The sequence below is a fragment of the Orcinus orca genome, chromosome 6 (genome assembly GCF_937001465.1).
Source record: "Orcinus orca chromosome 6, mOrcOrc1.1, whole genome shotgun sequence".
Lineage (NCBI taxonomy): Eukaryota > Metazoa > Chordata > Mammalia > Artiodactyla > Delphinidae > Orcinus > Orcinus orca.
In genome coordinates, this window is record NC_064564.1 from 107,754,957 (window position 1) to 107,767,087 (window position 12,131).

At 55.7% G+C, this 12,131-nt stretch overlaps 1 protein-coding gene and 1 long non-coding RNA gene across 2 annotated transcripts in view; one reads left to right on the plus strand and one right to left on the minus strand.

The window, feature by feature from the left end:
- Positions 1-7,687: 7,687 nt before the first annotated feature.
- Positions 7,688-11,077, minus strand: LOC125964598 (uncharacterized). Its single transcript, XR_007477751.1, has 4 exons — positions 10,940-11,077; positions 10,719-10,852; positions 10,365-10,533; positions 7,688-8,800 (listed from the first exon to the last, which is right to left on the minus strand). It is a non-coding gene; the product is annotated as an uncharacterized LOC125964598 (long non-coding RNA).
- Positions 10,960-12,131, plus strand: part of DAB2IP (DAB2 interacting protein) — a 193,728-nt gene continuing 192,556 nt past the window's right edge. The window contains exon 1 of the mRNA XM_049710762.1: positions 10,960-11,096. Within this exon, the coding sequence (XP_049566719.1) occupies positions 11,057-11,096 (40 nt within the window). The 5' untranslated portion in view covers positions 10,960-11,056. The remainder of the gene's footprint in view (positions 11,097-12,131) is intronic.

Consider the following 12,131-nt stretch of genomic DNA (forward strand, 5'->3'; position numbering starts at 1 on the left):
TCGGGAGCGCTCGCACGCCACGAACCAATCGCCCCGTAGGTGGCTCTGGAGCCTCTCAGCGCCAGCCGCCGGGCCATTATCCAAGCCGTGGTGCCGCCCAGCCAACCTCGCCGCGCTGAGTTCAATGCCCTCGGGTATCCCAGTGACCAGACCGGATTCCCAGGGCCTGTGGAGCTCTCAGAGGGCTCGGTAAATCATCGTTGGGACTTGTCTCCAGAGGTAGTGAGTCCTAGGTCCATGGAGGGGTGCAAGCGATGTTAACGCACCTCATCTATCAAGGGAGCTGCAAGAGGGTGGAGGAGGGTCTTGCCTTGGACGACTGATCCTGGGTCTCTCTGGGCTGAGGTTGGGTGTTTCTGGTCTCTGTCCCCAAATTCTCCCACATGTAAATCTGAGCAAGTCACCACCTGATTAAGACACGCGGTGGCTCCCCGTTGCCCTCAGGAGAAGGTCCACGCTCCTGAGCCTGCCTCCTGAGGTTCCTCACCACCACCACTACCTCTGTGCTCCATCACACTGAATCCTTTCTTTCTCTCCCACCCGCCGTGCACTCTCTCACCTCTGAGCCTTCTGCATGCTGTTCCCATTCACTCAAACACTTTTCCAAACCCTTTTTTCTTGGCTAACTCTGTCGCATCCTTCACACCTATAGTTTAAATGTTGCCTCCTCCTAGAAGCCCCTCTGACCCCTACGGGCCGCCAGGCCGCCCTCTCCCAATACCACACTTGACTCTAATCACATATTGATTGCTTGCGTCTCCCGCTGGATGGTGGGTCCCTGTGGCCTGTCTGCCTGGGTCATCCTTGCTTTCCCAGGGCCAGGATGTCACCTGCTCCGTAAATTATGGTTTCATGAAACAGTGTGAGCGTGCATCGAATGACGGGGGCCCCCTCTTTTTGAGGTCCCAAGGGGGCGTGGCAAAGGTGCTTTGTGGGCTGTGGATGGGATGGAGGTGGGAGGGACAAGGCAGTTACAACAGTCTGTCCAGAGGAACCACTGGGCTCCCCTTGGACTCCTGCTGCCCGGGGAAATAAGCCGCGATGGCTGGAGGCTGCCGGGTACCCTCCCCAGCACACAGAGGGCGCCGGGACACACGCTGACCTCAAGTAGCACCAGGAAAGGGGTGGATGTGTGGCTCAGCTCCACCCAGCTCTGCGCAGCATCCTTCCTCCACATGCGGTCACCTCCCAGACCCCAGTGTCCAGCCCACATGCCCCGCTGATGTTGGACATCTCGCTGAATGTCCTCAGCACCCTCAACTTCTCTGAATTCATCATCCTTCCCCAAGTTGCTTCTCCTCCTATTTCCCCATTCCCCAGGCTACCACCCACCGTCCTCCCTCTCCCACCCACTCTCTAATCACCAAAGCCTGGTCTCTAATCAAGACCCCACCATCTGCCTTGTCGACCTCTCTAGGGTCCTGTGAGGATAACACCCCCTCGCCATCTGCCCCCACCCCTCCCGCACCCCATATTACAGCCAGACTTATTTTCAGTTCCCCAAACAAGCTATGACTGTTCTCTCCTCCTGGCCTTGCTACCTGATGAACGAGTCATGTGTCCCTCAGGCTCCCGCTTAGACACTCCTTCCTCCAGGAAGCCTCCCTGGTCCAGTGCCCTTCCTTGGGGCTCCCATGGTAACCTGGGCTTCCCCCATTTCTTTTTTTAATTATTATTTATTTATTTATTTATTTTAACATCTTTATTGGGGTATAATTGCTTTACAATGGTGTGTTAGTTTCTGCTTTATAACAAAGTGAATCAGCTATACATATACATATGTTCCCATATCTCCTCCCTCTTGCGTCTCCCTCCCTCCCACCCTCCCTAACCCATTTCTGCCCAGGTCGCACCGTGTTGCCAAAGCCGGTAGTGCTGTGTCCCCAGCTCACTCGCTGTTCAGCATCACCTCAGGCCCTTGTGGCCCAAAGCCCTCCTTCCCTTGGCTCCCGGGTCCCCGCCCTCCTCCCCTCTCTGATCGCTGGCCGCTGCTTCTCAGTTCTCCTGACAGGTTCTTCCGCATCTCCCTGCCCTCTAATGCTGGGAGTGGGCCCCCAGACCTCTTTTCTAATCCATCTCCTCTCTCCCTTGGGGCTGGCATCAGGCTTTCAATCCCACTGCACGCTGCCAGCCCCGTGTTTCCGTCTCCAGCCTGGACCCGCCCCCGACTCCAGGCTCCGCCCCGTAAGCTGCCCCTCACCTCTCCACTGATGGCTAAGGCACGCCTCCAACTCACCTCGTTCAGATCAAGTTCTTGGTTCAGACTCCTTCCTCCACCTGCTCCTCTTCCATCGTACCCATTCTTCTGGTTCATGAGGCCAAAAATCTCGGTGTCGTCCTTCATTCCTTTTTATCAGTCCACATCCCATCCATGGGGCAAGCCCGTGGCTACCTTCAAGTACACCCCTCCCGAGCCCTGCCATCACCTCCACTCAACTGCCTTGTCCAAGACCTCTTGTGGGGTCAAGTTCGGTGGCCTCCTGACCCTGGTCCATGCTTTAGCCCTGGGCCTTTTCAGTCTATTCCCAACCCAGCAGCCAGCCCCGCTGCCCCAGACCTTCCACAGGCCCCTCCTCACTCAGAGTAACAGCCACGCCTTCCCCTGCCTACAAGACCTCCCAGAGCTGACCTGTTCTCCCACGACCCCAATGCTGGCCTCTCTGGCTATTCCCACCTCGGAGCCTTTGCACTGGCGGCTCCCTCTGCCTTTGACACTCCTACCCCCCATATCTGCACAGCTCCCTCCCTCATTGCTCTAGAGCCCCTCACTCTGCCTTATCTTCCTCAGTAGCCCTTATCATCACCCACCTATCCTGTCTGCTTCTGTGTTTATTATCTGTCTCCTCCACTAGAACGTAAATCCTGGAAAGCAGGGATTTTTTTCCTCTTGTGTTCCCTGCTGTATTCTCAGTATCTGGCATGGGTAGACCCTCTTTCACCAGACAGTGAAGACTAAGAAGGCAGGAATGTGATTGTATTCACCACCAATGCCAGAGCGCTCAAGCCATCATCAGTGTTCAACAAATACTGAAAGCATGGATGGATGGGTGGGTGGAAGCGTAGGTGGGTGGGTGGGTGGGTGGATGGAGGATGGGTAGGTGGGTGGATGGATGGGTGAATGATAGATGGGTGGATGGGTGGCTGAATGGGTGAGTGATGGATGGATGGATGGATGGATGGGTGATTAAGGGATGGATGGATGGATGGATGGATGGATGGATGGGTGGGTGGATGCATGAATGGGTAGATGGCTGTGTGGATAGGTGGATAGAGGGATGGACCAAGATGTTGATGTAGTATTGTCCTGGGTCTGACTCTGCAGGAAAAGGCAGGTCTGTCCACCTGGAGACATCTGAGCTCTAGAGTCATTCTGGAGCACCTGAGATGCTGAGGTCCCAGATCTTGACAGGCGCCTGTAGGACTTCCCCAAGCCCCAGAGAATGTGCAGTGCTTACTACCAGCAGTGAGGAGAAACTGCTCCAGTATGCCACACTAATCCAGATTTTAAGTTCTCATGCTCATAAAATAAAATAAAATTTTATTTTTTTTTAATTGAAGTATAGTTGATTTACCATGTTATGTTAGGTGTATGGCATAGTGATTCAGTTATACATATATATATGTATATTTTTCTTTTTCAGATTCTTTTCCGTTATAGGTTATTAAAAACTATTGAGTGTAGTTCCATGTGCTATACAGTAGGTCCTTGTTGTTTATCTATTTTATATATAGTAGTGTGTATATGTTAATCCAAAACTCCTAATTTATCCCCCCTCCCTTCCCGCTTTGGTAACCATAAGTTTGTTTTCTATGCCTGTGGGTCCATTTTGTATTTAAGTTCATTTGTATCATTTTTTTAGATTCCACATATAAGCGATATCATATGATATTTGTCTTTCTCTGTCTGTTCTCATGGCTTTTGACACAGCAATTCTGTTTCTGAAAGTGTCTCCAACAAAAATACTAGCATTGGTGCACAGAAATAGATGTGTGTGCTTGTAATCATGTAAAACAGGGGCCAGCCTGGATGTCCCTCAGCAGAGGCCCACTGGGTGATGGTAGCACAGCACACCACACAGGAATTGGTGGCCAGTACAAAAATCAAAGAGGATGGATGTGGTGAGATGGGAAGATTCAGGATTGAATTGCTAAGTGCCAAGAGCACGTCACAGAACATCATAGGATGAGCCATGTGTGGTGTGAATAAGCATATACTCTGTGTGTGTGTGTGTCCGTGTGTCCATGTGCGTAGGAAGGGGATTGGATTCACACTCCCCCACCTCCTCACCACGGTCATCCGTGGGGTACAGAGTGGGATTGGAGGGGAAGTTTCCTTATTAGTCTATATACGTCTGTATCGACTCTTAACAAGAAGCTTGTGTTCCTCTGTCACTGGACAGTTGACCCTATGAATGTTTTAGCGCTTGATCTAAACACACGTTTTTCTAGCTTCTCGATGGCAGGCGATGGTCTGATGGCAGCTGGGTTGGGTGGAGGGGGTGTTGACGGGTTAGTGGTGAGTTCATCAGCCAGGGTGGTGGGCGTGGGATCTATAATCAGGCTCTAATCAAAAAAAAAAAAAAAAAAAAGAGCCTCACCCTGGCATTCAAGGCCCTCTACCCGACTTTCAAGCCCAGTCTCCCAGCTTTCCCAAACCCGTACAGCAGGGGTTGACACACTACAGCCTGTGGGCCAAATCCAGCCCATCATCTGTTTTTGAACAGCCTGCGGGCTAAGAATGCTTTTTACATTTTTAAATGGCTGGGAAATAATCAAAAGCAGGGTACTATTTCACGACACAAGAAAATCCTATGAAATTCAAATTTCAGCGTCAACAAATAAAGTTGTGGTTGGAACATGGCCGCGCTCGTTCATTGATGTATTGTCCAGGGCTGAGCAGTTACGACGGAGGCTATGTGGCCCGCAAAGCCCAAAGTGTTGACCATCTGGTCCTTCACAGAAGTTTGCTAACTCCTGATACATGGCACCTTCTATCCCAAGCAAATCAGTCAGTTATGGGGTCCCACTACTTGGCCTTTGCTTCCTCAGGTCCCTCTACCCCACATGCTCTCTCTCTGTCCCTCCTCTTGTCTACCTGCTGGAAAACTAGCCATCCTAAAAGATGGTCTCCAACCCCCCCTGTGACCAGTGGGGCTGACCCATCCCCTCCTGGCTGGTGCCTTGGGCGTCCCTCCCTGCCCTCCCTCCCCCCATCCTAGTGGACCCTCCCGGGCAGGGACTCTGATTCATTTCTGTGTCTCCAGCGTTTGGCAGAGTCTCTGGCTGAAGTTTGCTGAATTGCATGACTACCATCACGCTGTGTTGGTAAAACACTTCCAGGCTTTTTGGGTTTTTTCCTGACTCACCACGAAACCTGAAAACTAGCCAGGAAGCATGAGGAGGGGTGCAGATCAGGTGTAGTGCAGAGGGCTGAGCTCATGTGAGGGGTCCTGATGGTCCCAGGGGCTTCCCCCAAGGCAGAGTCACTCTGTGACCACAGAGAAAAGAGCCAGGAGCAGCACAGGAAGACACAGCATGCCTCCATTGAGGAAGGACCTTGCTTGGAATCAGAGGCAACTGACTTCCTGGGAAGGAGGGAGTTCCCCGTTCTGAGAGGTAAGCAAGCAGAGTTTGGAGCAAGGATGTCATGGAGAAGATTCCTGCCCTGTTTGGGGCGGGCGGGGCGGGGGGCGATGAGCTGGATGAGCCTCCAACCTGGGGCTCTGGGAAGCCTGGGATTCTCTTGGGGCGATGACCAGGCACTTGGGCACCACCAAGGCCAAGGCCAATTTCTGGGGGCTAGGGGAGGAGGCAGATGGAGAGCATTATCCCTGCCAGCTGCTGAAGAGCCCCCTCACATCATGCCAGCCTGCCTCATCCCTGCTGCCGGAAGGCAGGGCGTGCCCATGTCTCCAGGGTCTCCCAGAACCCAAGGAAGGGCCCTGGGACCCAGCAGCCAGGATGTCCCACGTGGAGCCCCAGAGCTCATCACAAAATCGATGATGTCAGGAACTTTGAGGACCCCGGGCCACCAACCCTGCCATCCCCTTGGCCCTGGAAATGCCCTAACTGCCGGCATTTATTTAGAGCTTGCTTCCCTTCCTGGAAAGGTCTGAGGTTCTTTAATGATAATTCGGCTTCACATTTGCAGGATGAGAAGCCTACAGCGCATTGTGGTTGAGAGTCCGGGCCTTGGAATCCACTGTGTGACCACTGGGGGCAAGTGACTTAACCTTCCCAGCAGCGCCACGAAGGACTCAAATTTCGAATCCGGCCCAGCAGTGCGGTGCCAGGGCCACACAGTCTAGGCCTTGCTCCTGCCGCTTCCTGGCTGGGAGGTTATGAGCGTTTGCTTTCTCTGAGTCCTGCTGTCCCCAGGACGATGCAGTTAGGATCCCCTGGGAGGTAGGGCACGGGAACGCACGTGGAGGTGGGGCGTGGGGAGGGGGCTGCTGTCATCAGAAGGAGACCCTCCTTCCCCCGTGGGGCCAGTGACAGCGCCGGCCTGTAATGTGCCCTTGCCCCCTGCCGGCTAGCTCAGAACTTACTGAAAGGTATCAGCCCTCAGTTTCGCGGCCTTTGAGCCAAAAAAGCCAAGCGACCCTCACCTTAAACATAGGAGATGGTGAAGGACAGATGCTTGGAAGGGCCCAGGATGTAAGGTGGGACCACCGGGGAGCAGACCCAAGGCTGGTCTGTCAGTTCTCTCCCGCCTCCGAGCCTCCCTGTCACCTCTACCCAGCCATGCTCCTTTCCTCTTCGGCTGGGAGGCCCTGCTGGGTGCTACGGTGGCACCAGTAGGGCCTTCCCATCAGGCAGACAAGGTCTCAAACCCCAGCTCTGCCGCTTCTCACGGACTCAGTGTAGCCTCTCAGTTTTCCCATCTGTGAAATGGACTCAGAAAACTTCTGGGGAAAGTTGGTGCGAGAAGCAGACAGGGTACCAGGCTCACAGTACAGCCCAAGCCCACTCCCAAGTTGAAGACCCTCTGGTTTCCCTCCTGCCAGCTGGCCCTGGGGGTCCAGCCCTTAATGAGAAAGGAGAACCCAGTCCAAGCAGGTAAGCATGAAGACGCAGGACTGTCTGGACGTGAGAGGCCCTGGAACTCAGTGAGAGCTCCTGGGTGCTGTGCCAACGTATCAAGGCAGAGGCAGTAGGGGGAATAACAACTACGGCTAACACTCCTTCCACAGGTATTTCATTCCACATGCGTTTATTGGGGGTTTCATTCCACATGCGTTTATTGGGGGTCCGCTTCAGTTGGACCAGTTGGGGACCGTTCTGACGAGTGCTGGGGGTACAGCACTGAGCTTGCATGAAAGCAGGGGCTGGCAGATAACAGGCAAATAAATATATAATATCATGTCAGGTGATAGCTGTCCAAAGGGCCGGGAAGAAAACTAAAGCCAGGGGTGGGGTGAGGGGAGCAGCAGGGGGCATGATATCTCAGAGAGGTGGTCGGAGACCTGAACACAGAAGTGGGTGAAGATTTGGGGGACTCTCACTCCAAGCAGAGGAAATGGCCAGGCCCTGGGGTAAGAGTCTGAGAGGCAGTTCAAAGAAAAGGCCAATAGGTCTGGGGCGCGGGGGCGGGGTGGGGGGGGGTGGGGGGGGGAGGGAGATGAGATGAGGGGGCCCAGACCACGCAGGAGGGCCTGGAAGGCTGTGCTGAGGGCTGAGGGCTCTCGATTTTAGCTTTACGGCACGCTTCCTCTGGCCCTGTTCTAAGCTCTACCCATATTAGCTCACTAATTCTCCCAGCAGCCCTCCAGGGACTCTCCTTCTGATTACAGATGAGGAAACTGGGGCACTGAGAAGTAAAGTCACTTGCCAAGGGTCACCCAGCTGGTAAATGGGGAGCTGGGATTTGGACCCAGGCAGGCTTGTCTGTCCTCACCTGAGAAAGCAGCCAGGATGCTCCAAAGTGGACGCAAGCCCACGTTGGTCTGTGTTCTGGAGAGGAGCCCCATCACACTATAACTAGAAAAGGACCACAGTGCCTGTGTGCACATGGGCCCCCATAGCTCCTGGAATCCTGGAACTCCCAGAGCCCCTGGGGTCCCAGAGAGCTGGGGAAGTGGTGGTGGTGTAACTGGACCTGAACTCACCTGTTGACTGGTGGTCCAGGGGCCCGATCCACCACTCCCAGATGCCCCCCGCCCCGCTGCAGCCTGCCCTCCACACCCACTGAATCAGAGATCCAGGGAGCCTCGTGCCTGCAGCTGCCTGGGTAGGGCCTGACCTCCCTGTAATTAAGGCAGCGGGAGGCTGGGAGCTGGGATCTGTCATCCAAGGACGGGTGGTGAAGGGTGACAGAGGAGGGCCCACTCTGTCAGGCTGGGCCAACCACGTCAGCAGCCACTGGCTGCTCTGGGAGCAGCTGGGCAGCAGTGGGTCGCTGGGAAGGGGGCCAGGTGGGTATTTCCCTCCCTGCCACCCCTGGCCTGGGCCCTCCTGCCAGCCTCCTGGCTTATCTGTCTGTCTCCCATCTCCCTCCTCATTTTTTTTTTTTAAATTTATTTTTGGCCGTGTTGGGTCTTCGTTGCTGTGCACAGCCTTTCTCTAGTTGCGGCGAGCGGGGGCTACTCTTTCGTTGCGGTGCGCGGGCTTCTCACTGCGGTGGCTTTTCTTTGTTGCGGTGCATGGGCTCTAGCCGTGCGGGCTTCGGTAGTTGTGGCACATGGGCTCAGTAGTTGTGGCTTGCAGGCTCTAGAACGCAGGCTTAGTAGTTGTGGTGCACGGGCTTAGTTGCTCCGCAGCATGTGGGATCTTCCCGGACCAGGGCTCGAACCTGTGTCCCCTGCATTGGCAGGCGGATTCTTAACCACTGTGCCACCAGGGAAGTCCCCTCCTCATTTTTAAAAAATTTTTTTATTGAGAGATACTCGATTTTTTTTTTTTGGCTGCACCCCAAGGTATGCAGCATCTTAGTTTCCCCAACTGGTTATCGAACCTGTGCCCCTTACAGTGGAACCGCGTAATCCTAACCACTGGACCACCAGGGAATTCCCCCATCTCTGTCCTCTTGATGTCCCCTCTGCCTCAGCTGCAGATCCATGTCTTCAGAAATCTGGTCACGGAGGCTCAGCTTCTAATGTTCCAGTGATTTTGTGAGGAGCAGAAAGTTTTCTCCTGCTGTAAGTGCAGAGAGTTAAGGAGCATCCTGGGAAGGGGCCTTTGCAGGGATACCCAGGCATCCATTGGAATGCAGCCCATTCTCTGGAGTAGAGGGCTTCTGAGGCTGCCCGGAGCTCCCTGCACCAAAGCCACACTCCCAGGCCTTCACTCCAGGTGCTGTTGCCCCAGCCCCATCGGCTCATCTGCCCTGACCTCCTCCCAGCCGTCTGTCGTTCCCATTGCATGCTGCCTTCCTGCCTCCGTGCCTTTACCTGTGCCATTCCCTCTGCCTGGGATGCCTGCACCTACCCCTGCTCATCCATCCAGATCCTGCTCTTCTCTCTGTCCAGTTCAGTTGCCTCCTCCCCCAGGCAGCCTCCCCTGATTGGGCCCAAAAGATACACTCCCTCTCCTGCAAGCCCGGGGGCCCTGTTCTGTATTCTGGGTCTGATGTGGATTGAATTACTGCATCTTTGTCTTCCCCCAGCACTGCCCACCCCCCCATCCCCAGCACCAAGGGTGTGACCTCTGGGGTCCAGGCCTGGTCTGGAGGCCACTCACAAGCCTGGAACAAGTCACTTCCCCTCTCTAAGCAGTCTTGCCCTCATCTGCAAAACAGGACAGGCAGGGTTTCTGCCAGAGGGTCACTGAGGAGTGACTGAGACCATGTGGGAAATGCTCGGAATGGTGCCCGGCTCTGGTGGCCACTGAGTGAGCGGTACCCAGCGTTATCCTAGCTGTTCCTGCAGAGGCCACGTGTCCCTCTCCCCTGGGGACTTGACAGCCTCCCCAGTCCAGTCCTGCCCGAGCGTCCGCCCTCTTACACAGTAGCCAGAGAGGCCTTTCTAAAGAACAGCCGGGAATGTGTCACTCCCGTGGGTCAGCCCCTGGGTCAAACCTGAGAACCACACCCCCACGAGACCCTGCCTGACCCGCCACTGCTTCTCCCCACGGTTCTGTCTCTCTGCGCCACCTGTACCGTGACCGCAGCTCCAACCAGCCGGAACTTATTTGGGGGTCACTGAACACCCCAAGTACCCTCTCAATTCGAAGCTTCTGCGCAGGCCACTCCCTCCACCTGGCACACTCCCTCCTTTGTCACCTGGCTAGCTCCTACTCATCCATAAGGCCCCAGCTTAGGGGCCCATTCCTCCAGGAAGCCTTCCCTGACCACCTCCCCCATCCGGGTGAGCCAGCCCTTCTTTATGCTCCCACAGCACCTACCACACACACTGCGCTGCACTCACCTGTTTACCTGTGAGCTCCAAGATACCAGACACTGCCACTTGCTCCCCACTGCAAACCCAGCACCTGGCACGGTGTCTGGCGCCGAGTAGATGTTCCAGAAAAATTTTTAGTGTCTGACTGAATGGATGGATGAGTCAATTTCTGCATCCCCCACACCGCAGGAAATGTCTGTAGAACAGATTTGAGTGGGAGGTTCCAGCAAAGCCTGGGAGAAGCCCCTGGGGTTTGGGCGCTGGGCAGTGAACAGAGCGGACCCCGCATGCCCTCCCACGAGTGGGTCAGTCTCCCCACTTCCCACAGACGCCTGGGCCCCAGAGCCAGCTTCCAGATGCTCAGCCCAGGCTCAGCCTTACCTCTTAGCTTTTCCATCTGCACAGCGGGGCCAGATCCCCACAGCCAGCGTCGCAGGCAGCCAGGCCAATCGTCCCGGCGTCTTCCTATTTTAGACATCTCGCTGCCTCGGTCCCTTCTAATGTTTCCAGCCAGGCTGCGGGGGGAGGAAAAAGAGGTTACTGCTACTTTAAATGTACTGTATGAAGGCGAGGGCTGGAAAGGGGCCTGCTTGCAGGAATACCCAGTCATCTAGTTGGAAAAGCCGCCAGATGGAATACAAAAGGAGAAACCCAGACACTCATGGAGACAGCCTCGGTTCATAAATCAGGCGGGTCCAGGGGCTGGGGGCGCACACGCCATGGAGCCCGACTCCCTCCTGGACCAAGACGACTCCTTCGGTAAGACAAGCGCCGGCAAAGTGGCAGAGTTGGGGATTCAGCCGCTGCTCAGGCAGACTTTTCTCTGTTGGCTGCCGGAATCCGAGTTAAAGCGGGGAGGGAGATGGGCACTGCCTGGTCTCGGGACCTGGGGGTCATGGGTGCCGGGAATTATGGCACAGAGTTGAAGGGCTCCAGGAGCGGGGCCTGGGGCAGCCCCTTGGACCGGGCACTGGCAGGGTCGGGGGAGGGAGAGCGAGTTTCGGCGGCTTCTGTTTTGCTCCTGGACGAGAAGGAAAGGAAGTTTGCAGCCCCCCTGCCTGTCTGCCTCACTCGCTGTCCCCAGGCCTGCCGGGTGCCGTGGGGAGTTTGATTAGTTAGATCCTGCAGATAAATATAGATGGACCAGGCAACAGGAGCGCAGTCTGTAATTAAAGCCCAGCTGTAAGCACTCCCCGCCTTGCAGGGCCCCAGGGGCTGCCACCGGGGAGCTGCCCCTGACGCAGGCTCCCTGCGAAGCCCGGGCAGATTGTTAGGGAAAAGTTGCTTGGGACAGAGCAACTTGTCTGGAGCCCACAGCAGGGACGTGTAAGGCTCGGAATGGCTCAGCCGGGGCAGTTTCTGCAGGCTTGGGGCTCCAGGGGTGCAGGGAACTAAGACCCCATTGCTCAGCCCAGCCAGGCTGTGCACCTTTGGCTAGGACACCTGGGGCGCTCTGGCCATCTCTGTGTTGTGCAAAGGAGAGAGGCAGGAGGGCAGGAGGGACTGGGGGGGTGCCCTGGGGGACCAGCAGGTTTTAGGGCTCAGTAGGGAGAGGGCCCTTTTGGCCTCAGAGAGGAGGGCTAGTCAAGGGAGGCCTCACCCCAGCTTGGATCCGCCTTTTGGGGGCCCAGACCCTCCTGGGACCATGATCCCTGCTAAGAAAACTGTTTTCTTCTCCCTCTGGACCCCCAAGCCCCACCGCAGCCAGGCCTGGCCGCTGGGCACAGATTCAAGGCCAAATTACCTCCCTCCTGCCAGCTTCAGCTCTTTCCAGGGAGAGGGGCCCTTTGCCAC